Below are 25478 nucleotides of genomic sequence, written 5' to 3'. Positions count from 1 at the left end.
CGGGTGCCCATTACTGTGTTGAGGCACAGTCACGCCTGTTCAACAGATAACGCTGCGGGGGTGACAGCTGTTGGATCAGTTTGCACTGTGCCTTTGTAGCCAGAGATGGAACCGGACTCTGACCTGCCAGGAGAGCAGTGCGGCACCAGAACAGTGCAGGGACCTTTGAGCTCTGCCAGGCTGGTTGTTTCATGATCCCTAAATGTGGCCTTTAGTGCCCAACCTGAAGAAATTAAGGAAGTGTGGGGTGGAGCTGAGTTGCTCTCTGCCACCACCCTGCCGTGGTATGTAACAGGCAGGTGTGACGTGGGGTGACACACTGCCAGTGTTCTGGATGGTTGGGTACTGCTGCCAGGATGCCACTGCTGGCTGGGGTAAAGCTGCTCCTGGGTCAGGAAGCCTGTCATCCTCTCCAGCTGATGCTGGAGCATCCCCACCAGGGTCCAGCCTGCCGGCGGCAGGAATATGTCCCCCTGCCTGGGGCAGGAATATGTCCCCCAGCTAGCCGGGAGCTGGTTCTCCCCATAGCAGGATACCTGCTGCCCTCTTTTCCCTATCCAGGCTGGAGAAGTAGCCCTGTGCCCTGACACCACAGGGACCCCGTCTTTGCTTGCGGGGATGCCGGCAGTGACAAAGATGTTGGAAGCCGGGGAAAGCAGAGTCCTAAGCCGTGGGGTGAGGGGATGCCTGTGACCTGAGTCAGCTCCTGCCGAGAAGTGAGGGACTGGGGTGGGCGGAACAGAGTCACGTCTTGGCAAAGGGGGTATAGCGGAGGCCCCAGAGCCGGGATTGCGGCCCGGGACGGATGACGGGCTGGGACGTGCTGGCGGACACGGGCGGAGCGGAAGCCGCCCGGGGAGGAGGCGGCGACCGGGCAGCGAGGGCTGCCCGAGGCGGGGCGGCCCCGGAGACAGACGGGCGCGGCGGCCCCGCGGTCACTCCGGGGCGGGCAGCGCCGGGCCGCAGTCGGGACAGCCCGGGGCGCAGCGGAGCCGGTGCCCGGTGCGCGATGCGGGCGGGCGGGGAGGCGCCGCACCAGGTGCTGGGCCGGCTGCGGTTCCTGCTGCAGTGCAGCGAGTGTTTCCGCCGCGCCCGGGCGCTGCCCGCCGCGCTCTGCTACGTGCCCAAGGAGGTGCAGTACAAGATCTGCAAAGACCCCGCGGCCGCCGCCGCCGCCGCCGCCCGCAGCCTCCTGAGCGTGTGGGACAGCCCGGGGCCGGCGCGGGGCGGGAAGCGGGCGGCGCGGGCCACCATCGAGGTGCGGAAGGGCGGCTGCCTCCGCGCCACCGGCGAGGAGTACTGCAACGGCGCCGGGCTCTGGGTCAAGCTCAGCAAGGTAACGGCGGCACCGGGAACCACCCGCGGGATGCCGCTGTCCCTGACACGGCGCTGACAGACCGGGATGTACCTTCAGGAGCAGCTGGAGGAGTACACGGGCAGCCATGGCCTGGCAGAGGGCTGGGTGCTGGCGCAGAGGTTCGGAGAGGGAGGAGATAAGTTGGTCCCGGTTGACTCCGTGCAGAGGATCCAGTGGCAGCACGAGACGCTGGGGGTTGATTACAGACCTGCTGTCAGGTATGGCCTCAGCCCTCGCCCCGGGCGGGGACTGGGCTGCGCTGTGGGGGCTGGAGACGCGTGTGGCCGGTACCCACAGAGGATACGCGACCCTGCCATCCCAAATCCCTTGGGCATGTCCAGCACAGCCCTCTCGCTCCCTCCAGCGCTGGTGGAACACACCCCCACCGAGCTACCGGTGGGCAGGTGGGTGCCCTCTTGCAGGCTAATCCTGTTTGCTTGTTGGCAGCGCCTGCACAGGATAAAGATGCCAGGGGTTCCAGGGTACTCGGATTTGGGCTGAGCAATGTCGTGGAGGTAGTGCCGTGATAAGAGAGCTCAAATTTGATTTTTGTGATGGAAGGCCATATACAGGGCTGGATTCCCCTGCTCTGTCCCAGCCTGTACCTGGGTGCAGGGGCACTCTCATCCCTCCCACAGCTGTTCCTGCAGCCCCTGGGTGTCACCCCCAGTCCTCCACCACTGCTGCCTCCACTCCAGGCTAAGGCAGTAATGCTTGGGCACACTGAGCACTGACCCATCTTTTCCCTTGTATGATTCCTCTGCTGATGCTGCTCCAGCTGGGAACACGTGGTGGACCTGACCTACTCCATGCACCTTGGAGAGATGCCCAGACTCATAGAGCAGGATGAGGCCGCCGTGCAGAAGTTTCGGTATGAATGCATCTCCTAGACCGGGACTGCAGCACCCTGAGGGGCAGCCAGCCAGGGCCTGGACATGCCTGCAGGACCAGGACTGGTTTCAGGCTCGGGACTGGGGAGGGTGGGTGCCACGAGAAGCCTTTTACAGTGGTACCTCTCAACACTGCTCAAGCAAAGATGGCCTTTGCTCCGGGGAGCATTGGAGCGACCGCGTGCTGCTATTCCCACTGGGCTGGAGTGGCCATAAACCCCTGGCGTGCTGGTGATGAGATACAGCTGTGCCATCTGCCTGCTGCAGGGACAGGTGCCAGTCACCATCCCGAGTTGGTGACCATGAGACAGTGTTGCCAATCTGAACTGGGGCACCTGCACGCTGCTGGTGGGCAGGTTTGGGGTGCAGCCTGGTCTCCTCATCCCATTAACACAGAGACTCCCTGCAGGTCTGTACCCCCAGGCTGGAGCTACGAGCATGACATGGAGCTGGGGCGCTTCCTGTATGATCACAGCGAGAAGCAGCTGCAGCATGTGGACTGCACCAAGGAGCACATCAGCAGCATTGAGGTCTCCTCACAGACGGTGCGTAGTGGGGCTCCTCTGCAGCCTAAAATCAGCATGAGACACATGAGCATCACTGCAGCTGTGGGGAGGAGTGGCCAGCGGTGGCTGTCCCCTCTGTGGGGGGCAGGGGACAGTGGTGGGGTTTTGCTGCCCTAGCAAAGCTGCCGGGAGTTGGGCATCTGGAGCAAAACCCCCCCGTGTCTCTGGGGCACTGCAAGGGGTCTGTGGCCATGCCCAGTTGCTCTGTGCAGGAGCCACCATCCACCTGCAGCCTAAGAAACCAAGGGGCTGGCCTGGTCCTGACCTCTTCTGGACCCACAGAACCCATCTCAGTGGTGGTCTTGGTGTGCCCAAGGATGCTTATCTCCCTCCCCCTGCTGCACTCTTGCAGGAGGAGTATGTTGCAGCCCATCTGACAGACAGCCAGACAAACACCTTCTGGGAGAGCAATGGGCCCCCAGGGCAGCACTGGGTGCGGCTCAAAATGAAGAAAGGAGCCATTGTCAAGTGAGACCTCGGGGTGTTCCCCTCCATGCCAGCAGCTGTGCCAGGGATGGGCAGGGTGCAGGACAAAGCACCCGTTTCCTCCTCAACCCAGCTTTCCCCCAGCTGCAGCTGGGGACTTGAGGTTGAAGTGAGGCACAGCTGCTGCCAGAGGCACCCCAGGAAGACACAGCCTTACCCCCAGGCCTGGGAGAATTCTGGGGGCACCTCTGTGCCCAGGCAGCTCAGGACGGGAGGAGAACACTGTGCCTTGCTCTTCTCATCCCTAGGAGGCTGTGGCTGATGCTGGATGGACAGTGCAACTCCTATATACCCAGGCGGGTGGCTGTGTATGGGGGGACACTGAACAGGCTGCAGCACCTGAGAACAGTCCTAATTAACGAGTGAGTAATGAGCAAGGAGCAGTCTGGGTTCAGCTTATGCTGAACTCCAGAGCTGTCTCTGCATCCTGAGCAGGTGCTAAGGAAAGGGCTGGGGTTGGTCCTGAGTTACTTGCCAGTGAGAATGCCTCTCCAAGGGTTGGGACTCTCTGGGTGCAGGCTACATCTGTCCCCACAAGTGTGGTGGTCCCTCACCTTCATGTGCCAGCCGAGCGCCTTCATCTCCTCTCCTGCTCCTCACCTATGCTGTGGCAGCTGGTCTGCAGTGTGCCTCCTTCTGCCTGGTGACTTTCTTCCTCCTCCTCACCTCTGGGGACACATGCCACTGCTGTCACCCCTCTGAGCATCTCTGCCATGCTGTAGCCAAGAAGTCCTGGGGAGCTTCCTGTCCCTGTCTTCACTCTGGCTCTGAGCATCCTTCTTGAGGCAGGCAGGAGTTTACTCAGGAGTGCAAAGATCTCCTTCACCTTCCCCAAAACTTGCCCCTTTGCCTGTTTTGGCTGAGCAGTGAGATCTGTCTTTGAAGAAGCACCCATGAGATCACCAAGGTGTCCTTTGCAGCTGTGGGAGCCAACTCCTCCCTCTGTCTGCTTAGTTGCAGTGGTTTTTCCCCATGGGCCTGTAGGACTTTGATGGGACCTTGAAAAAGGCTTTGAAAATACACTTAGTGAATTGCTCATCGCCACAAATCCCCATTTCCTTCAAAAACCCTTGGATGACCAGCTCTGCTTGAAGGATGGTTCTGCCCTTGTGAGATGTGCTAGGACCCCCCAGGAACAGTGACATGCTCTCAGCTAGCTTGTGTTTCTGTACTGCTTTGAATTTGTGCTCTTTAGTGGCTCTTTGGATGTGGCTTCCACCTTCTCCAGAATGTCTCTGTGCCTCTGACAGCCTCTTCTCTCTGCTTGGGCCCCTCCTGCTGTACCCTGGTGAGGCTGGGGGGGCTTTCACCATGGGTAGCAGCGCATCCTCGGCTGGGGAGCCACAGTGGCCTGTGCCTCGCTGGCCACCTCGCTGGTGTCTGTGCCTTGTGGCTCCACCATCCCTCTCCGTGCTGTGTGCAGGAACAGCTACCAGAATGTCTGCATCCTCCGGGACATGAAAGCCCACATGCCAGTGCTGGAGATCCGCTTCCTGGAGTGCCGGGGTGAGCCTGTGCTGCCAGAGTGGGGCTGCCAGCCCAGCCTGCCCCTAAACCTGCAGCTGGTCCCGGCACCTGCAGCTCTTCCTGCAGCACCTGCTGCTTTTTTAGGATCCACTGGAGAGAAAGATGAGGAATGAGCTTCATATGAGATGCTGCAGGTGCTGGCTGCACAGCTGCAGCAGCGCACACAGCATCGCTGTTCCTTCTTGGCAGACCAAGGGTACAATGTCCGTCTGCAAGGGATTAAGATCATATCCTTCTGGGAGTGGGACTTGATCCTCAACGCTGGCATGTTCCAGCCAGCCCGGCTGGTTCGCTACCCTCTCCTGGAAGGAGTGGACCCCGACGTGCTGTACCGGCGGGCTGTGCTCATTCAGAGGTACGGCACGGGGGTGTCACCCTCCCTGCAGTCAGCCCTGTCCCAAGAAGAACCATGCCCTGGCCTTCAGGGCAGCCTCAGGCTGGGGTTGGCACTGTCCCCACAGGGAGATCCTCTGCAGAGATTCAGCTGCAGTGCTGTGGTGTGTGCTGGGCTGCCCTTGTTTACAGCGTTTTCCTGGGGGGAATGAAATAAAATGTTTGGCCAGAGGGTGCTGGTTGGGTGCTCCCCTTGGTGTCTGGTGTCCCTCCATGGGCTGGAGGAGACCCATGTGCAGCGAGCACAGTGCCCAGGGGCTGGGGCTGGGAGGGAGGTGAAATGCCACCCTCCCACAGCCTCATGCTGCTTCTCTCTGGTCTCCAGGTTTGTCCACCTCCTGGAAAGTGTCCTGTGTTACCTGATCCCCCTCTCCGAGGACAGCATCGGCACCTTTAATGCACTCAGGGTGAGCATTTGCTGGGCCCCCCTGGGATGTTGCCAGTATTGGTGTCTCCTCATGAGCTCAGATGGTTTTCTGGGGGCTGTGGTGTATCCTCCTTGATCCAATGGGGACAGACCAGGCCAGGGCTGAGAGCTCCCATGCTGGGCATTGCCAGAGGGGTGGAGGAGAATCCTGTGTGACACCAAGGGCTGTGCTTGCGGAGAGGAAAAGAGGGCACATGGTGGCAGGATCAGGTCTCTGAGTATCCCTGCCTGTCCTCTGTTAGAGCATGAAGCCATTCCTGCTGCTGTCCAAGCAGAGTTCGGCCCTCATTGCCCACTGTCTCCAGTCCTCAGAGAGCACTGCTCCTCACAGCACGCCAAAGCTCTCCATCAACCGGCTCCTGGCCCGGGAGCACCGTGCCAACCCTGCACTGGACCCCAGCTGCAGGAACACCGTTTTCACCCAGGTATGGCAACACCATGCCCAGTGCCAGGTACCTGCCAGATCAGCATCACTTGCCCCCACTGTGTCTCATCCTCTTTCCGCTCTGCTGCTTTCCAGCTGTACGAAGGCCTCAGATCTCCCAAGAACAATCAGCCCCTGGACTACAGGTAGGGTTTCAGCATCATATTTGTGGAGTGTCACCTCCCCAGAGCAGGGTGCGAGGGGATGCCAAGTGCTGCTGGTGCTCTCGGAGGAGGGATGTGCATGGGGCTGTTGCTTCCCCACAGGTGGCCCCTGACCTACACCCAGTGGTGGGAGTTAGATTTCATCAGTGAGGGCATCATCGACAATGGTGAGAGCTCTCCTTTCCTGCCCCAGGGCTCTCCCCTGGGCTCTCCTGTGTTGGGGTGCAGATCAGTGGGTGCCCACGCTGTCCCAGCTGCTCTGTGAGAGGCAGCCCTGCCCTGCACATTTGGGGTGGTTCCAGCATCTCCCCTACACCACCAGTGCTTCCCCTATCCCAGGGAGGGGAGTAGCTGGGCAGATGCTGTGGCTCAGTATCTGGCCTTGGTGTGTCAGGCAGTGACCAGCTTCTGCCCCCACTGCAGGTGGTGGCTTTCGGGACAGCCTGTCAGACGTGTCAGAGGAGCTGTGTCCCAGCTCAGGAGATGTCCCTGTGCCCCTGCCCTTCTTCGTGCGCACCTCGAACCAGGTTTGACATCCCACTGTTTGCCTATCCAGGCCGGGGGAGGCAGCCAGCAGAGCCTGGGGATTTTTAGGCTGTTAGTCTTGTCTTAATGCTTTCAAGGCTGTTGGCTGGGGGAGCTGTGCTTGTACCTGGGTGGTGGAGATCTGGAGGGGTGTAAAGGGCAGGAGAGGCAGATAGAGGAGTGATGGAGGGGGAGGCTGCAGGAGAAGCCATGCTGGGCTGGTCACATCTCTCTCTGTGGGTCCTGAGTTTCTCTCCCACAGGGTAACAGCAGCAGTGACACCAGGGACATGTATGTCCCCAACCCCTCCTGCAAGGACTTCCCCAAGTATGAGTGGATCGGGCAGCTGATGGGAGCAGCCCTGAGGAGCAAGGAGTTCCTGGTGAGCACAGCAGAGCCTTCCTGGCTAGTGAGGGGGCTTGGTAAGGGCCACGGTGTCTCACCCACTGCTTGTGGGTGAAAGAAGGGCAGGGGGAGGATGCACATGTCCGCTCCCTTTGGCAGATCCTGTCTTTGCCCGCACTGGTGTGGAAGCAGCTGGCAGCAGAGGAGGTCAGCTGGAGCAAGGACTTTGCCACTGTGGACTCAGAGCTGGTGAGCAGGGCTGGGGGCTGGCAGGGAATTGCCGTGTGCTCCTGTGGCTGCTCCGGCTCCACTGTGGTGGCTACTGCCCATTTGGGTTGCAGGTGAAGCTGCTGGAGGTGCTGGAGCGGGTGGACAGGGAAGCCTTCGAGTTTATGTTTGGCAGAGAGCTGACCTACACAACAGTGCTGAGTGACCAGCGCGTGGTGGAGCTGATCCCCAATGGCAGCAACACGGTGGTGCGCTACGAGGACCGCAAGGAGTTCATCCACCTGGTGCAGAAGGCTCGGTTGGAGGAGAGCAAGGAGCAGGTAACACCATCCCCCAGGGCTGGCATGGCTCCAAGGGGACCCTGCTCCTGTGGCAAGCCATCCTAGTACTTGTGGGGTTCATGTCATGAAAATATGTCCCCAAAACTAGCTCCAGTTGGGCAGTTCCATGCCCAGGATGTCCATGAGCCCTCCACCCCCTCTGAGGTCCGGTAGTCCTGCCCCCAGTGCCCAGGGTGGCTGCCCTGGGCTCAGACCCACCCTGGTGACACGGAGCCCCTCCTGTGCCCCCCAGATCGCAGCCATGCGCGCTGGGCTGCTCCGTGTGGTGCCCCAGCCTGTGCTGGACCTGCTCACCTGGCAGCAGATGGAAAAGAGGATCTGTGGGGACCCTGAGATCACGGCGGCCAAACTGCAGAAGTTCAGTAAGTCACAGGGCCAGCCCAAAGCTGCTCCCAGCCCCCACGAGGGCACAGATTCCCCTTGATGCTGCTTGTCCTGTGGACGTGTCCTGGTCAGGGGTGCTGAGGGGCCTGGAGGAGAATAAGCTGGAGGAACCCTGGATAGGGATGCTTCAGGTTTAGCTGCAAACCCCACTGGTCTCCGCTCTGGTCCATCTGGTCCTCAGCTGCTATGGGCAGAGGCGAATGGCCACCCTGCAGACTGGAACCCCTGTTTCTCCACCCATCACGGCACTGGGTGCTGGCCCCACTCAAGGGTGCCAGGGGTTCTCAGGGGCTCAGTGGGGAGCAGAAGGTCTCCTCCTCTCCTTTGCTTTACTGGTAGTTTCTAATGAAGACGTTGCACATTCTTCGTTGCAGTCAGGTTTGATGACTTTGCCTCCAATGACACCCGTATCCAGTACTTCCTGGAGGCACTCAACAACTTCACCAGTGGTGAGTGGCCCCAAGCCTTTCCCCAATCTTCATGTGCAGTGGGATGGGCAAGGGTATGGGGTATAGCATCCCACTGCCTTTTGCACCAAGGATGCTCACCAGCTGCTTCCCTGGGAGCTGGCTGAGGTTGTCCTACCTGGCCCTTCCTGGGATGCTGAGACCGTCCCTTAGCTTAACCCCTTGTTCTCGGGGTGATTCTGCAAGGGCAGAACCTGCTGTGAGAGCAGTGACTGGGACAGTCCTATTCCTGTCCCTGAGCCTGATCCCTGTCCTTCCCCTCAGAGGATCTCAGCCGCTTTCTCAAGTTTGTCACTGGCCGGAGTCGCCTCCCAGTTCAGATCACTGTCTACCCAGAAAGGTCGAGGTGAGTCTGTCCTGCCCCGCTGGGGTCCCTGTGCCCTGCTGGGGTCCCCACACGGTGCGAGGTCTCTGCACTGTGCTGGAGTCTGACTCTCTTTTCTCTCCCAAGCTTGGATGCGTTGGACCTGATGCCCCAGGCCTGCACATGCTCCTGCACCTTCTTCTTGCCCAACTATTCCTCGTGAGTTGAGCTGAGGACAGGGACTCTCCTCTTTCCAGCACAGGGCTGGCACTGGGGTTCCCTTCCAGACTCCCCAGACCCTGCCCTGGGGAATGTCCGCGTAGGTGTGGAGAGGGAAGCCTGAGGTTTTCCGTGCCATGACCCAGCGTTCTGCCCTGCCAGGGCCAAGGTGTGCGAGGAGCTGCTGCGCTACGCCGTGTACAACTGCATGTCCATCGACACTGACAAGGACACCTGGGATGAATGAGACCCCCGCGTGCCCCAGGCCATGGGAACCGCCTGCCTCGGGAACACTGGATTCAATAAAACTGCAGGGCTGGCTCCTGCTGTCCTGGCCCGGGTCCTGTTAGTGTCTGTGCTCGTGGAGGGCTGGGAATGGAGCTTGTGGCCAGTGCTGCAGCTGGAGGGGCCAGCATGGCACTGCCTGCTGGGCGCTGGGCGGGCAGAGGGTCCTGCGGGGTGGAGAGCGTGGCGTGGTCAGGGGGAGCTGTGGGTCCTGTCCCCGCCCCGCACACGGTGTGCATGGGGAGCACAGCAGCGAACTGACCCCCCAGTGCACCCCCAGACAGCCCCGAATGCGCCACACAGCCCCCAGTACCCCCCGACTGCCCCCCACGCTGCCCCCAATGCCCCCAGATCGCCCCCAATGCACCCCACACTGCTACCAGTGCCCTCACACAGCCCCACAATGCCCCCAGTGCCCCCACACAGACCCCCTATGCCCCCAGAGCCCTCACAGAGACCCTCAATGCCCCCAGTGCCCCCACGCAGACTCCAAGTGTCCCCCAGTGCCCCCCCAGTGCCCCCAAACACTCTCACCTCCCCTCCTCCTCTCCCCCGCACTCCCTACTCCTGCCGCCAGGGGGCGCTGTCCCGCCGAGCGCCCCCGCGCCCGCGCGTGGATCCATGACTCGGCGCTCCGCAAGCGCGGGATCCTTCCCTCGGCGCTCGTCTCGCTGCCCTGGCCGGGTGGCGGCCGCCCGGCTCCGGGAGAGGAGGCGGATCGATCCTCTCGGCGCTCGCCCGCGATCGACGCCCTCGGCTGTCCTTGCGCAGGCGCAGCGCGGTGGTGCCGCCATTGCTGCGCTGTCAGTGCCGGGAGCGGCCGCGGCACCGGCGGCACCGAACGACCCTGTCCCGCCCAGGCCCTGCCCTGCCCTGCCCTGCCCTCTGTGCCACTCCGCAGCGCCATGGAGTTCCAGGCCGTAGTGATGGCGGCGGGAGGCGGCTCCCGCATGACGGACCTTACCTCCAGCATCCCGAAGCCGCTGCTCCCGGTGGGAAACCGGCCCCTGCTTTGGTACCCGCTGAACCTCCTGGAGCGCGCCGGCTTCGAAGGTGAGGCACGGCGGGGGCCGGGAGGGCTGGCCCCGACACCGCCGGCGCCCCCGGCTGTTCCCCGCTGTTGTGGTGCCGTGTCGCAGGTGCCCTGCTGGTCGGGCAGGGGCTGTAGCAGATCGCTTCTCTGCACTGAAGCTGTTGGCCCGTGTGTCACGTCCCTTCCTGCCCTCTGTGCCAGCGCCCTTTTCCCCCTCTTCTTCCCCACCAAGGGCCGGGCACTGCCTGAAGGTGGGGTGGGCATCAGTTTCTTCTCCCAGGTAACAAGTGACAGGATGAGAGGAATTGGCCTCAAGTTGCATCAGGGGACATTTAGATTGGATATTATGAAATTTTTTTTCAGGGAAAGGGTTGTAAAGCATCTGAATGGGGTGTTCAGGGAAGTGGTGGAGTCACCATGTGGATATGGCACATGGTTTCATGGTGAACACGATGGTGGTGCTGGGTTGATAATCTTAGAAGTGTTTTCTACCTTAACGATTTACTGATCCCCGGCTCTGATGTCTCTCCCCGGGTTGCCGACCATGAGTCTCTCACATTTCTCTCTCAGTCATTACTGACAGCGGTGTGAGGAGCGTGTCAGCCCTCCAGGGATGGCTCCTGGTTTGTTGTTTCAGCCTGGCCTGAAGTTCAGGGTTACTTGCTCTGTGTGAGGCGTGCAGCCCGTGTGGCAGCACAGAGCCAAGCTCTGGGATTTGGCCAGAACAGGGCAGGGGGAAGGGGCAGATTTGTGTTGCTCACCTGGGGGCCCTGTTCCACAGGGGCACTAAGGTGATGCTTAGTACCTGGTGAGGTCCTTTAGTATTTTCTGGGTTTAGGTATTTGTTTACCTTTTGAGTGGTGGAGCACATCTTTCTGTGGTGCCCTCCCAGCTTCTTATAAAGCTTCTTCCTGACACCTTCTCATGCCTCTGTGTTTTCAAGTTTGTATTGGTCTTGTCCATTTGACTGTGTGATCAGTCTGTACTTCATCCCGGACTGTGGCTTTTGTCCTGATTGCTTCTTTTTTCTGTGAAGATGTAAATATTGGCTCATGATTGTCTGTGTTGGCCTCTTACTCTTTCAGTGTGAAGGAACAAAACAAAGAGCAAACTTAAGACTTTGCTTTTATTTTTTTTCTTAAGAACTTTTGTCCTTTGCTTGTTGTCTGTTGAAACCTGCACACTGAATGTCAGCTTTCTTTACCTGTCCTCCTGTCTCCTTCTTTTTGATAGGATCATACTTTTATCCTGCACTGTGGAGATTTAGGTAGCTAAAAGCTTCTGTGTAATCAGCACTGTGCTTTGTGTGGCTCTTTACTCAGAAATAACCATTTCCACTTGATGCTCTTGACCACTAGTAGCTGCCCCTCTATTCTGCTCAGCCCTACTGAGGCTGCATCTGGAGAGCTGTATCCAGTTCTGGGCTCCTCAGGACAAGAGAGACATGGAGCTCCTGGAGCAGGTCCAGCAGAGAGCAACAAAGATGATTTAGGGACTGGAGCATCTCTCTTATGAGGAAAGGCTGAGAGAGCTGGGCCTGTTCAGCATTGAGAGAGGACCTCATCAGTGTCTGAAGGGACAAGAGGATGGACCAGGCTTTGCTCAGTGGTGCCAAGCAATGGGACAAGAGGCAACAGGCAGAAGCTGAAGCACAGAGAGTTCCACCTGAACATGAGGAAGAACTTTACTGTGCAGGTGCCTGTGCACTGGAACAGGCTGCCAGAGAGGCTGTGGAGTCTCCCTCACTGGAGATATTCAGAAACAGTTGGGACATGATCCTGTGCCATGTGCTCTGGGATGACCCTTCTGGAGCAGGGAGTTGGGACCAGATGACCCACTGTGGTCCCTTCCCACCTGAACCATTCTGTGACTGTGATTCTGTGCTGCAGTCAGACCTTTCTCACAGGCAGCTCTTCAGCTTATCCCTCCCCTGTGAACACGTGGATGTGCAGGGTTGTGTTCAGTAAATGTATTCAGCTTCAGTAAGCAAGCTGCCACCTTCCTGCTCCTCTCTTGCTCCTGCCCCCTGACCAAGCTGTACATTTCTGCACTAATAGTCCAGTGGCATGAATTCTCTCCCTGGATCATAATTTTTATTAAGTATTACGTAAGGCTTTAGTTTCTCATATTAGCTTATGTTAATAAGTAGGTGTTCCATAGGCTGATTCACTGCATCCCTTTTACCCTAATTGCAAGTGCTTCATCTCTCCTAATATTGAGGAGACCATTGCCCACCTCACCAGATTAATGCTGAACAGTGTGAGCTTAAAACTTCCACCTGACACCAGTTCCCTCTTCATCAGTTAATTCTTCATCTAATTCAAGGTGTGCTTTCAATTCCTTTCTCTAGGTTCTTCAGCCTGTTTTGAATCCAAGTTGGCATCCAGTATGGGAGTGGGAGAGCAGCCCTCCCATATCTCTGGCCACACAAACTGCCACACAATTCTCGTGGTTACAGTTCCTTTCTCTTCTGTTAATAGATTCAGGATGAGTGCAGTTTTGACTGATACATTAATACATTAAGATTTTTAATGTGTTTTCATCTTGCCACAGGAACTTCTTAGGCTGAGGGCTGTATTATTTCCCATACTGCTCTGTTAAAATTCCATATGGAATACAATGTTATGGTGTTGGAGTTTTTTGGGAGGTGGGATGTTTTAATCTGAGGATTTTGACTGTTGCTTTTCCTTCCCGTTCTTGAGGCTGGTGGAAAAGGTTTCGTGTCATTTTGTTTTCTCAATCTTTTCTTTGCAGAGCTTCTGTTCTCACATTCTTCATTTTGGAAAATATGCTTTCATGCCACTGTTGATTTCCTTCAAATATGCATTTATCCTTTTTCTTTTGTAGATGGAATGAGCTTGTTGCTCACATATTACTCCACTCTCTTGCCAAGCTGATGCTGCGAAATAGCTTAACCATTGTATTGTAATGCTGTGGTTGGTGGTGTTGTCCACAGAGGATTACACAGGATCAGGGCAGCAAAAGACAGAGCTCTGAAGTGTTGGTGACATTAATGCAGGGTCTCCTTGGTCTGTTTGAGGACAGATGGTTTGAGGTTGCTCATTAAGGATAGAAGTTTCTGTTCTGTCTTGCTAACAATTCATGCCACACATGCATGTGTCACTTTCAGTAACAACCTCCACCCACACAAAGCAGGAGAGATTGTTTTCATATTCATTAGGACTTTAATTTTCTTCTTCAAAAGTTGCTGCTGCCAAAAGAGCTTGGTTTTGGTTCAGTGTGGAACTCAGTCATGTTACTCAAGCGTTTTGACAGTTCCATCAGCCTTTCTAAATAAAATGGTGTGTCCTGTTTGTGATCATATTATTTAGGTTTTTTTCTGCTTGGTCTCATCTCGCTTTCCTCTGTCCTAGAGGTCATTGTGATTACAAGGAAGGAAATCCAAAAGATGTTAAACTTGGACACAAAAATGAAGCTCGATTTTGTGTGCATCAGTGACAACATGGACATGGGTACAGCAGATTCCCTAAGGCATATTCACCAGAAAATTAAGGTATTGCTGTCTTTTATTGAACTTGACTGAGAGCTATTTGTTTATAATAATTTTTTTTGCTGTGTTTTAAGAGCGTCCCATGTAATGATACTGCACGTAACCAAATTTCCTGATCTTCAGAAGAGCTGAATTTTGTAAAGGTCACCTCATGGGGGAACTCAAACAAAGACACTGAATGGCTGGAATTGACAACTAGGAAGGCTGGAGCAGATCCAGCCTGGGCACTGGCTGCTTCTTAGTCAGTGTTAGCTTTCTGGCAGGGTAATTAAAAGGTTGTATTTGTTTACACAATTTTTTGATACAATGTGTGAGAGCTGTTGTCCACGTAGTGCTTGGGGAAGTAGTTCTGCACAGACATTCATTGCTATCTCAGCTTGGGCAATGTGAGGATGCCCAAGGAACTTCAGTTCTTGGCCCTACCACAGGCTTGCCTGTGTTGTTGGGCCAGTGATTTGTGCTGTGCTTCGGTTTTCTGCTTTTCCCATGCTTTTGCTGGCCTGGTCATATGGTAAGCTCTTCGATAAACAGTGCCCAAATGTGATAAAGGGCTGCTGTTCGAATAAAACCACGAGTTTATAGAATTCTAATTTCCAGCTGCACAATTAAAACACTCCCATGTAAGGCAGAAATGCTGCTCGGAGCTCTTGCTGTGATCCTGGATGGAATTTTGTTTTTGTTGTTGTCATACACTTAATCTCTCTGATTTGTTCCCTGTCTGTTTAGGCCATCTTAGCCAAAATGACTATTTGTGTAAATGTTGCAACAGAACATCAATGAGCTGCTTAAGTCCTGAGGTGTCTTTTTGTCTTCAGGCTCTTTTTGAAGGTAATCAACTGCAGTGTAACAGGCTGTGTAACAGACTGTGTACTCCCAAGAGAAGGACTCCAGTTGAGACAAAGTGAAATTTCCTGGAAAATATGGGTGTGTAGGTGGCACAACGAGAGAGATTCTACAAGGAATTAATGCACAGACTAGAATAATTTCGAGGGCAAAGAGAATATATAAACCGAAAATCACAATCAACAAAATCAGTTTAACTGAACCGGATGTTTCTGTCACGAGAATTGTGCTCTGTCACGATGCAGTTTGGCACTATTTTTTAAACATGGGCGTGCAGTAAGGAAATACCTCTGCACTGCAAAGTGGGACCCTGACCTTACAGTTCTATTGCCTGATCAGCAATGAACCCGCCTGTCTGGGTGTCCCTACTTTTGGCAATCCAGGCAGGTTTGCTTAGGGGGCCTGGGAGACAACAAGTAGAGCGCGTGTGAGTCAGAAAATAGTCTGTGTCTTCACAGGCGGCAGTGTTGATCTTCTGGTTATTTTTCAGAAAAAAGGCTTAGAGAAGATGTGAGGTAGCACTGAAAACCACATAAGTTTTCTTAAGTCAGATGCTGTGTATGAACAGCAGCTGCTGCTTCTGCCCTTTTTATTCCATGTCTTGGGCACAGAGGACAAAGTGGTCTCTTATTTGAAAGAAGTCTATACTAAGTTCTTGAGCAGATTGCTGCACTGTGTATTTTGGAGTCATTCCTCTAGTAAATGCATACCACTGGTACACCTTTTACAGGGTATACCCTCTCCTGTGTGATAGAGGTGAGAGAACTCCACAGCAGAGGTAGCTGAAAAGCTGCTGTATGTTGGCTGTGTTTGCGCTGTAGCAGCAGAGGGATCTCACTGAAGAATGAGTTTCCCTGGTGAAAACAACTGCTGCTTGTGGCCATAGTTTGCTAGCAGGCTTTTTGCAACCCATGTGAAAAGTCTGATGAGAAGTTTTAAACTGGTTGCTGAAACTTAGTTGTTGCAAATTGAGTTAATTACCCACAGACAGAAGAGCAAGTATGCTCAATGAAAGTGAGGTAACGTGGCACAGTATAGACAACTTGCTTGTGTGCAATGCAAGTGACAGGGAGTAAAGCCAAGATTATAAATGCACAGTAAGAAATGTGTCAAAGGGTAGCTGAACTGCTGATCACAAATTCTGAGGTGTGCATTAAAGCACTCTAAAGCATAACATCTCATGACTTGCTGCCTTGTCTAGGATTTGACTGAGGGAGTCCCACTGGCACAGCATTGCTGCTTGCTGTGCCTGCAGTTTCTGGCCTTTTTGTTGTGTTGCACCTTGGTTAATGAAGCTTTATAATTTAAAGATTAGATGCCAAAAGATTAGACTTGCAGAATTGCATTCAGTAGTATCATGAGAGCAGGCATGCGCAAAACCTGTAAGGACTAAGGGAACGTAGTTTGTGTTGTTGTTTTATCCCTTTTTGGTGCTGGTGTTTTCAAGGGCAGGTAAGACTGTGTTCATTCATAGTAGCAAACAGCTGACTCTGCCAGTCTTACTCTTTCCTGGTTGTTCAGAAGTTCACGAGAGCAAAGGAAGCCTGTTCAAGTTTCTGTTTGCTGTTCTCCCACTCCGCACACACAGGAATGTTTTTGACATCTTTGCTTCAAGAGTTGATATAGTAGATGCATGTTCTTTGCTCTATTGGAACTCTTCCTGTTATTTTTGGCTGTCTCAACCTACACCTGATTGACAAGGTAGCAGCTTCATTAGGGTTTTTATGTTCATTACAAGTCTGAATGTATCCTTTTCTTGGATCTTGCATACAATAAAAATATTATGCTAAACTTGATTCCTATAGGCACCTGCTTGAGAAGTAATGGAACAACAGAATACTTGGTCCTGTAAGTTTAACATTCTGGGTTCCTAGGCCTGGATGTCAGTCTGACCTGTTCTTTACCAGTAGTTCTTTAATTAACTTACTTGGTTTGGTTTTATTAAACATTGAGTTCTGGTGTCTGAGTAGCAAACACCATTAAACAGTTTGCCCTCACACCTCTGTGGCTGAGAACTGAGGCATAACAAGGTGAAGTGGTATTTACCTGGGATCATTTAAGAGGTTTGTACCAGTACTGGAAGCTGACACATCAATGTTTTACACTAAGTGCAGCACTTACAATTATGTTGTCAAAAAGCAAAAAGTGAGTATAGGACTTATTAATATATTTCTGAAATGTTTTGTTTTATACAGGGAGATGAAAACAGTTTGTTTAAGAACTTTGCGACAGTTATTGATCAGATCCTTTAATTGCTCTCCTGTGGACAATCCCATCATTGCCCTGAAATGCAGTTGGTTTCAGGATCCTGCTATAGTCTGTGTGCCTTATGACAGTTTCCATGGGTATCATTTTAATGTCCAGTCTTTGGTTTTTGGTATACTTTTAATATCACTGTCAGTTTTATCATTTTGGCCCTTTAAGTTCCTAGTTTTCTGCTCATCTTTTGCAGGACTGCTGATGAATGGCTTTTCAAAATATGAAAATGAAAATAAAGCTGTAAAGGCTTAATTCTTTTATTGTTTATTTGTAGGATTGGAAGTGGTGGAACATAGACTGTGTAGACTCACAGTTGATGGTACAACAATGCTCTTGTTGAACTGCAGCTTTACCACCATAGTGGTGTTTACTGGTCTTTGTCACCTCATGTTCTAGCCTAGACAGAGAAATAAGCCAGTCTTTGTGCCTCCAGGTTTGGATTGACAATCTTCCCTGGTCTTGAAGAGTGAAGAAAGCTCCCCTGTTCCATGCAGGGCCTTGGCAAGAGCGTGGTGTATAGAGGAATTTAATGTATTTTGGAAGATGACAGTCTGCTCCTGTAGCTGAGTCAATTCATTACAGGAACATTGATTTTATTTATTTCAAATGCCTTCTGACTTCAGTTTTCTTTCAGTTGTTCACACATGCAATTATAATACAGTAATTCTGAAGTGTTTTGGTTAGTGAAAACTTCAGTGCCTTTTGCGTTATTGCCCCACCTGCCACGTGGAAGTGAGACAGGTCCAGCAAGACTTACAGGACACAAAAAGAGGCACTGCCATGGATTTATTTGACTGCATGACTGTCAGCATTTGAAAAACTGCAAAGTAGTGGAAAAACCCTTTCACTAAATCTGTCTAGGACAGTAAACAGTTATGATAAACCAAGCGATTCTGATGGGTTGTAACAAGCTATGAATCAAGCAGTTGCACCCTTAGGTTCCAAATCTGTTAAAGCAGTACTCTCACCCAATTTATGTCTCTTTCAAGAATCATTGTCAATAATTACTTTGAAACCTCAGAAAATTATTTTTATATATTAAATGACAACGTCATCTCTAAGTCTGTAATATGTAAATACTACCTTGTCCAATGTACTTTAGTTAAGGCAGACTGGGAGCTCTTTAGGGCAGAATCTGTGCTTTCATTTGTCTCTATAGGGCATGTTTTAGTCTCCTGCTTAGATGGAGACAATTTGCTTTTGTCTTAAACTATTATTTGCATTAAAGAATATTCTTGACCTGTCAGGAAATGTTTGGGGAAAAAAAGAAGTAGTTAGCATAGGTGTAAAAAATTCTTTTTGTATGAAATGTAAATCAAACTTTCCTTCATGAAATCTCGTTTTCCACATCCAGATTTTTTTTTCCTATCACTTTCTGATTCTACTCTCTTTAAATATCTTTCCTACTTCATCACTCAGGCTGTTACTGGTCACTGTTTCAGCCATTACAGGCATGGGAGACATGTTGCCTCTGCACGCTTTGCTAAGCAGCCTGGAGAATCTGTACAGGGGAAGAAATAATTTGCTTTCTTGAGAGTTGGGTTCTTTAAAGGGTGAACTCTCATTAGGGACAAAAGAGCAAACCATTTGAATGGTTTTTAAAAGTGAACTTATTTTGATGTTTCTTGAAATTTATGTGATGAAATCTCCTGGCTCGCTTAGGGAGGCTTTTCCTCTGTAACAGGTGTCTGTAACAGTGGACACACTTTTTTCAAGTCATATTTTAAAGTCTTCTGGTACATCCTTTGGGGCTTTTTAGTGGGATTATTACCTCCAGTGTGTTCCTCTGTGACTTCTTCAGTCCAGATATGTGTCTTCATTTATTTGACTTCTAATACCATTCTTAAAGGTCTTCTCTTGCAGTTTAGTAGACCTCCTCTGGATGATTTACAGGACCAGTATGCAAAATATATGTCTCATCAACCACCATGTTATAGCACAGTTATAGCACATAGACTTTGGGTGGTAACACAGAACTCATGATTCTGGGGATTAGAAACAAGAAATTTATAATAGGAGCCCAAGAGTAAATTGCAATATCTCAGAATGTACTAGTTGAAATAGGGGGCTGGTGAGCAACCACTCTGATGGAGGAAAGAAAGGTAAGTGCAAGACTAGAATGTATCAGGTATTTTTTATGGTAGAGATCAGAAATTAATACTATTTCTTAAAGCTTGAGAAGTTTTTTTTTTGCCAGGATTACTGAACAGGTGTGGAACTCAAATGTATCAAATGTGGGACAAACACTAGAAAAGGAGATAAGATATTCAGAGTGAAATATAATTGTGTTTAAATTTGCTATGAGAAAACATAGCCTGAAAACTACAGAAAGGTTTTAATCAGAGCAGAATAGGATTGTGAGAGAGTCTTCCAGGAGTAATCAAGACAAAAATCCTAGAGTGAGAATCTGTTTTGTTGTTGTACTTTTGTTTTTAAATGAACTAAGGAATTTGATCACTGGAATGGCAAGAGGCAAAACTCTGACTTAGTAAACTCCTTTGAGAACTGTGTTTCTGTGACCCTCTGCTTGTACCATCAGGCTGCTGCAGCCATTTTTGTGGATTGTAGATTGTTGGTGAAAAAAATAAATGGGAAGGGGTGTCACTGTAGTTTACAATTGAGTTCCTCTGAAATTTAGGCATCTCCAATATTTGACCATTTTGTTTCCTGTGCCGAATTTTACCAGACCCACACAGCTGCTGTCTGGCACCACCTCTCAGGCTGGGGCCTCTCCAGGCAGCAGGTTGAGAGACCTGGTTAAATCATGAAGCCCTGTTTCGGGCTGAAGCAGGAGGTGGATTGGGTGTGCCTGGATCAAGCATTTGTACTGAGTCTATATTATTTTCATCTTCTGTTAAGCATTTCTCTCCCTTGTGTCACTCAGCTCAGTATACTCCAGCCAGTGATTAAAATGTGGCATTCCAGCAGAGTAACAGCAATGGAACAATTTCATATTTTCCTTCCTTGATGAGCCCTCAGTTGGGTTAATGGAAGCCCTGACTAATATGGTGTGAATTAATCAGCTTGTCTTCTGCTGCTATCACTGGTGAGTGCCTGTGTGTGAAGCATTTCATCTCAGGTGGTCCACCTGGTTTTCCCAGTTTCAAAAAGTAAGATTAGAAAGCAATACAGCTCTTAAAAAGCAAAGCAAAACAAACCCTAAAAAGCTACCAGAAAAAGAAGAAGAAGAAAAACCAACTTCCTCTGAACAAATAAACAAAGATTGAAACTCCAGATTCTCTTGGTATGTGCATCTTTGGGAGCCATGTTGTGGAAAGTGTGATGTCACGGTGGTGGTCTGGATGCTGCTGAGGGTCACTGATCCGTGGAGTCTTGGCGGGCATGGCTAAGCGCTTCGCTTCCTCTGCTGAAAAATCTCCTTTCCAAACACATGATGTAAGTAAGCTTGCTGTAACGGCTGGAAGGTGGAATCTGAGTCCTTTTGCTACGACTGAGCAGAGTTTGGTGAGCATGGAAAGAAAAACTTAAGTCCCTGTAATATAGGGTGATTTTTTTTTTTTTTGTACTGTCAGTGGAAATAAAAAAACTAAATTAAATTCATCATTTGGAAGAGGCAAGATCTCTCTCTGTATATGAGCAAGACTGAGCTAAATATTCCATCTATTTTGAAATAGTAAAAAGGATTTAATAATTTTTTTCGAGCACACCTGACAGCAAATATTGTTTATTTAAGTGTTTAAAACACAAATAAAAATTGCTGTCCTGCTGGTTTTTCTGATTTTGCCTTTCACAATGTTGTTAGTGGGAAAAGGAGATGTATCAGATGGCAGCTCACAGGATATGGACCATCTTGTTTCCCTCTCTGCCTGTTATAGAAAGCTACCACACTGAAGACACCAGACAAAATTTATTAGAGCTTGGATGCCCAAGCCCTATTCACAAAGCACAGCTGATTGTCTTAGTAGAAAGCAGCTAAACTGGCAGGTGCTCAGGCTGGCTGTATTGCTGTGGGGAATGATACAGCACTGCCTGACTCTGTGCTTGATGAGTGTGTTCAGGACATTCCTCTGATGATTATTTTTCCTGGCAGGGTAAGAGTTAAAGAATCCAGCAGTTGTTGGGGGTTTTTGTTTGTTTGCTTGTTTTGTTGGGTTTGTTTTTTTTAATCTTACCCAGCTTTATAAGAATGTAGCTAATTAAATTATTTTGCTGCCCAGGTTTACTGTGGATAATGGCTAAACCATCAGAAATTTGAATAAGGCAATTAGCTCTGAAGGTTGGATCAAGAATGATTATTAGGGCATTTGCTATTCTGAACACTGTCAGCTAAAGAGGACACCTTCCATCATACGGGCAGGCAAAAACCTGAGGTGTTTTGCAAGAAGAGTCATTGACAGACCTGAGATGCCTGTCAGTTTTAATTGTTGTGTCTCCCACTGCATGTCCTTATCCTTTTCATGCTCCTGGGAACTCCAGGCCTGTGCTCATTATGTTAACCAGTACCTCTGGTTCCCATGTAGAAGTTAATGGTCAGCATATCTCCTGTATTACAGTGCGTGTTTTCATTTAGACCCTGTGTGGTTTCTGATGAATTACACAAATTCAGCCTATTCTAGTTGCAGGCTTAGCAAACCCTTTGCATATGTATATAGCTGAAGTAATTTGTTTAAAAGTGTCCTGGTAAAAATATTTTCCTGTTTTTGTGAGCTACTACTAGTTTTCATTTTGGGGGAGTAAATAGCAGTGCTCATTTTGGTAAACCATCCTTCATTTTCCTTATTTAAAGTATATACAGCTGCCTTATGTAAATAACTTACTGTGTTTAAATCACGACATTGTGACAGCTGTAATGCCCACAACTGCCAGGAAAAACCCCAACTTCCTATGAGAGAAGATCTGTTAAGATCCAAACATGGGGAAAATACACAAGTAGAAATCATGCAGGCTAGAAACAAAGTAAAAAAGGGCTGTGGACAGCAAGGAAGGAACGTTATTCCAGAAAAATGTACAAGTAGCCCCCTTGCAGGCGGTATTCCTCAGTGAGTATTCGTGCCTGGAAAGAGAAAATGGAATTGTTTAGATCAAACACAGTTGCGTGTGTTAACCTAAGTACATAGTTCCAGTTACTGGGGAATGTGGGAGGGAGTAGATGCCAAACGTCAGCCCATGGAGTGACTGTGCTGGAGAGGGTTTTTCCAACTGTGTCTGGTTTTGCAGCCTGGTACAGCAGTGTAACACTGATAACAGGAATGTGGTGCTGTGAGCAGCACAGGCTGTCCCAAAGGGTGTCACTTTGCTCAGCACTGGTTGTCTGTCACTGTTTAATTTGGTGAAAGCCATGGTGAAGACCAGTGGACTTGTGGGATGCCTGGAATTAAATTTTGCATTTTTGTCATGTTATGTGGGAAACCCACATAGGTTATCTCATTTTTCCTTTGTTCTGTACTGAAAAGGGAAAAACAAATGTGAGTTCAGATTTTCTTGAAGTGAATTTAGGCATTCCTCTGTAGTATAAATTCTGTTTGCTCCTTTGGGAATACGGTGAAAATTCTGGATGTAGACTCATAGTGCTGCAAAAAGCAGTGGAGGTCTTGGTGTCTTTGTAACATTTTTCTTACAACAGCAGTTGCTGCAGACCAAATATCACTGGAAAAATTGGAGAGATGCTAGGAGGAGAAGGTGGGATATTGTGTGGAGAATGGAATAGGAATCTACAGTTCATAACAGTGCTTTTATTTAATATAGCATGATTAGTTTTTATAGGAAAAAAACCCCAACATTTGAACAAAGCTAATGGGGTTTCCCTCGGGTGGTTGTCACTCCTGGCAGGCTGCAGGCAGTAACAGTGCCACTGAGCTGTGTCTCACAGAGCCTGTGCTTTGCAGAGCACATCAGTCTGGGTTTTCTTTTGAAGCAGAGTTGAAACTGGGTGTTGTGTAATGACTTGTTTTGACCTTGGAAAGAGTTTCACACCATTTTTTTAATTTAAGATCGTGCTGATACTAGCTGCAGGATGGCAGAATGATTCCGGAGGACACATGCTGTATATGTTTTGGTTTTCATTTACTGTCTGCAAGGAACTATTATGATCCTCTAGTCTGTATGGGAATTTGCACCCAGTAATTAGGGCTGTTAGCCCCAAAACTTATGGATGACTTAGTGAAAGTGTATCTGAAATAGAGCAAGAGTTTCTTCATCTACCAGTACATATGAATAGTCTATTACATACTTTGATATTTTATTCCAGGTTATACTTATTCTTCCTTTTAAACCACTTTGTGTTTTATTCCTACACTGAACGCTGATTCTCAGCCCCTGAATCCTGTCGTGCCTGCTTTTTGTTGTGCTGCTGAGAGATCTGCAGCCCAGGTGATTGCAGACTGTGGGCAAAGCCCTTCTTTCCCTTCAATAAGTTGAGCCGGTTGAGCTCCTTCAGGACTACTTTTTATTATTATTGTGTGTATGACTACAGCACCTGACTGCCTAAGGCTCTGCTTACATTAAGTGTTAAGCCTGGGCTTGAGCTCTGGGCTTTGGCAGCAATCCTGCTGCGCTGCTGCTGTTGAGGTTGGAGCCCGACTGCCGCGTTCTCCTTTCTGCTCATATGAGGCAGAGTCCAAGATCAGCTGCACAGCAGGTCTGGTAGTGCTGCCATCCAGGTAGTCCTGGAAACCTGCCTTCCAGGAATGGGAGTGACGAGGAGAGCGCCATTTGTTTCTGCAGTTCTTCTGCCTGGGAAGGAGGGATCTCTTCGTGCACTGCTTTGAGCCAGGGGAGAATTTAGCTTGCCAGGCTCCATGAACTGGCAAATTTGGGGGTCTGGGTTCTGAGGTGCTTCCCTGAGCCTTAGCAGGCACAGTTCTTGTGCCGTTGGTGCACGCTTTCTGGATGCCTTTAGATGGGAAAAGTAGTCTCCTCTGTGGCATACTCAGGATCTGGATGTAAACTTGGGAGGTGACTCTTGATCTCGGGCAAATGAGAGAGCCCAGTGAGACAGCATGAAATGTGTCAGTCCAGTGCCCCAGTGTGCTGATAGCCTGACAATTGTCAGTGTTCTGCAAGTGTAAGGGTAGCAGATTTCTTTTATTAAAATAGAAAAAGAGAAAAAGACAGCAGAGCCTAAAGCCAACATTCTTTAGAAGATACAAATAGGTAGTAGAGCTGGCATCCTGTATTGATTTGAGGTAGATTTCCTAAGTGCAAGACAAGTGGAAGGGATGGGCTATTAAAGGAGGGTAAACAACTCGTAGAAAATGGAACCAGTGAAGAAGAGTGATGTGGTTGAAGGAGAAAGCTGGAAAAATTATTTTTGGAGTACTGCATAAGTAGAACAAAATTGAATTTGTTGACACCAGAGGACAAGGTGGATTGCAAAACTTCTGTCCCAGACTAGAAGTTTCACAGTTCAGTAAGTGTCATAATATCGATGTCCTGCTTTGAAAACATCCTTTATAAGTTTACAAACTTGTGTTCATCTCTAAACTTCTGGGTTTGGTTGCTGAGAACTGTAAATTACCCTTTTCCACCCCACGTGTCAGTTTGAGCGTAGGTAATAAGACTTCCTTCTGGGAGGAGACAGGATACCTTCCAGGCTTGAATATCTTTCCTGTTCCTAGCTTATATGTATGTAAATTAAAAAATATTGATTTTGGATGGTAGCTCTTGAGATACAAAGATAGCCTAAAATGGTGTTTTCATTGTATGATCCCATCTGATACAACGCATAGGATGAGCCATATGATGGGACTGGGGTTAAGTCTCCTCCCCAGCTTCTGGCATCTTTCTTCCAACTTTCTTTGAGAAGATAAACAGTGATGCTGACAGGTTACGTGTGTGAAGGCATTCACATTGCCTTAAGATATCCTCAACCGATGAATTCAGGGCCATCCAAGAAATTAGAAGAGACTCCCTTGGCTCCCACATTAGACTTTTCTGTTTTCTCTTTTTTAAAGAAGGGAAAAAGAAGCCTCTAAGAAGCCTCTTTCACATTGCACACTGTCTTTAAGAAAAAAAGGTTTCTTCCATCTTTTAATGAGGAGAGGTTGATGCTGGATTTTGGATTGAGGGACATTCTATACCTCAACTGTTCTCTATCAGAAGAGTTATGAAGGTGCTGATCTACAGCAAACTTGCTCTGCTGCAAGGTGGGAGAGCAGAGTGGGTAAATGCTTCATGTCTGCTAACAAAGTACTAAATCATGATTTTCTTCTGAATCTTGCTATCAAGGACATTACAAAAGCAGAGTGGGAATTCCCAGCCAAAGGCAGCCATGTCAGTTGGTAGCTAACAAGATCCTACAGACATCAAAAACTAAATGAGGTTCCCTGCTCCAGTTACAGCAACAGCCATAGAGCTTCAAAGAGGTCACAGGTGTGGAAATTGGAGGGCTCTTAATGGAGACTGAGATAAAAAGGGATTCTCTAAAGCTTTGGATATAAGTTTCTGATCTGAAGAGTGGTGAGTAATGCAATTGCTGTGAGGTAACTTTGGCTTTGCCTGGAGCACGCTAACAAGCAATCAAAATGCTTGCCCACAGCCA

The 25478-nt window shown here is 50.1% G+C and overlaps 2 protein-coding genes across 2 annotated transcripts in view; both read left to right on the top strand.

The window, feature by feature from the left end:
* The first annotated feature begins 561 nt into the window (after positions 1–561).
* On the top strand, positions 562–9381 carry LOC127479964 (E3 ubiquitin-protein ligase HECTD3-like). The gene is made up of 21 exons (XM_051807516.1): positions 562–1336; positions 1415–1575; positions 2136–2228; positions 2657–2792; positions 3166–3281; positions 3548–3661; positions 4723–4805; positions 5016–5181; positions 5545–5626; positions 5889–6071; positions 6167–6216; positions 6337–6401; positions 6658–6761; positions 7022–7141; positions 7264–7353; positions 7446–7652; positions 7906–8035; positions 8432–8506; positions 8789–8870; positions 8976–9047; positions 9210–9381. The coding sequence occupies exons 1-21, from the start codon at positions 806–808 to the stop codon at positions 9292–9294; spliced, it is 2745 nt and encodes a 914-aa protein (XP_051663476.1). The 5' UTR covers positions 562–805; the 3' UTR covers positions 9295–9381.
* Positions 9382–10114: 733 nt separating this feature from the next.
* EIF2B3 (eukaryotic translation initiation factor 2B subunit gamma) overlaps positions 10115–25478 on the top strand; it is a 99165-nt gene continuing 83801 nt past the window's right edge. The window contains exons 1-2 of the mRNA XM_051807542.1: positions 10115–10385; positions 13740–13879. Coding sequence (XP_051663502.1) covers positions 10238–10385; positions 13740–13879 — 288 coding nt within the window. The 5' untranslated portion in view covers positions 10115–10237. The remainder of the gene's footprint in view (positions 10386–13739; positions 13880–25478) is intronic.

Source organism: Manacus candei, unplaced genomic scaffold (assembly GCF_025592945.1).
Source record: "Manacus candei isolate 608988 ecotype Guabito, Panama unplaced genomic scaffold, ASM2559294v1 h1tg000005l, whole genome shotgun sequence".
NCBI lineage: Eukaryota > Metazoa > Chordata > Aves > Passeriformes > Pipridae > Manacus > Manacus candei.
The sequence above is the reverse complement of the archived record's forward strand: the minus strand, read 5'-3'. Positions and strand labels throughout refer to the sequence as shown.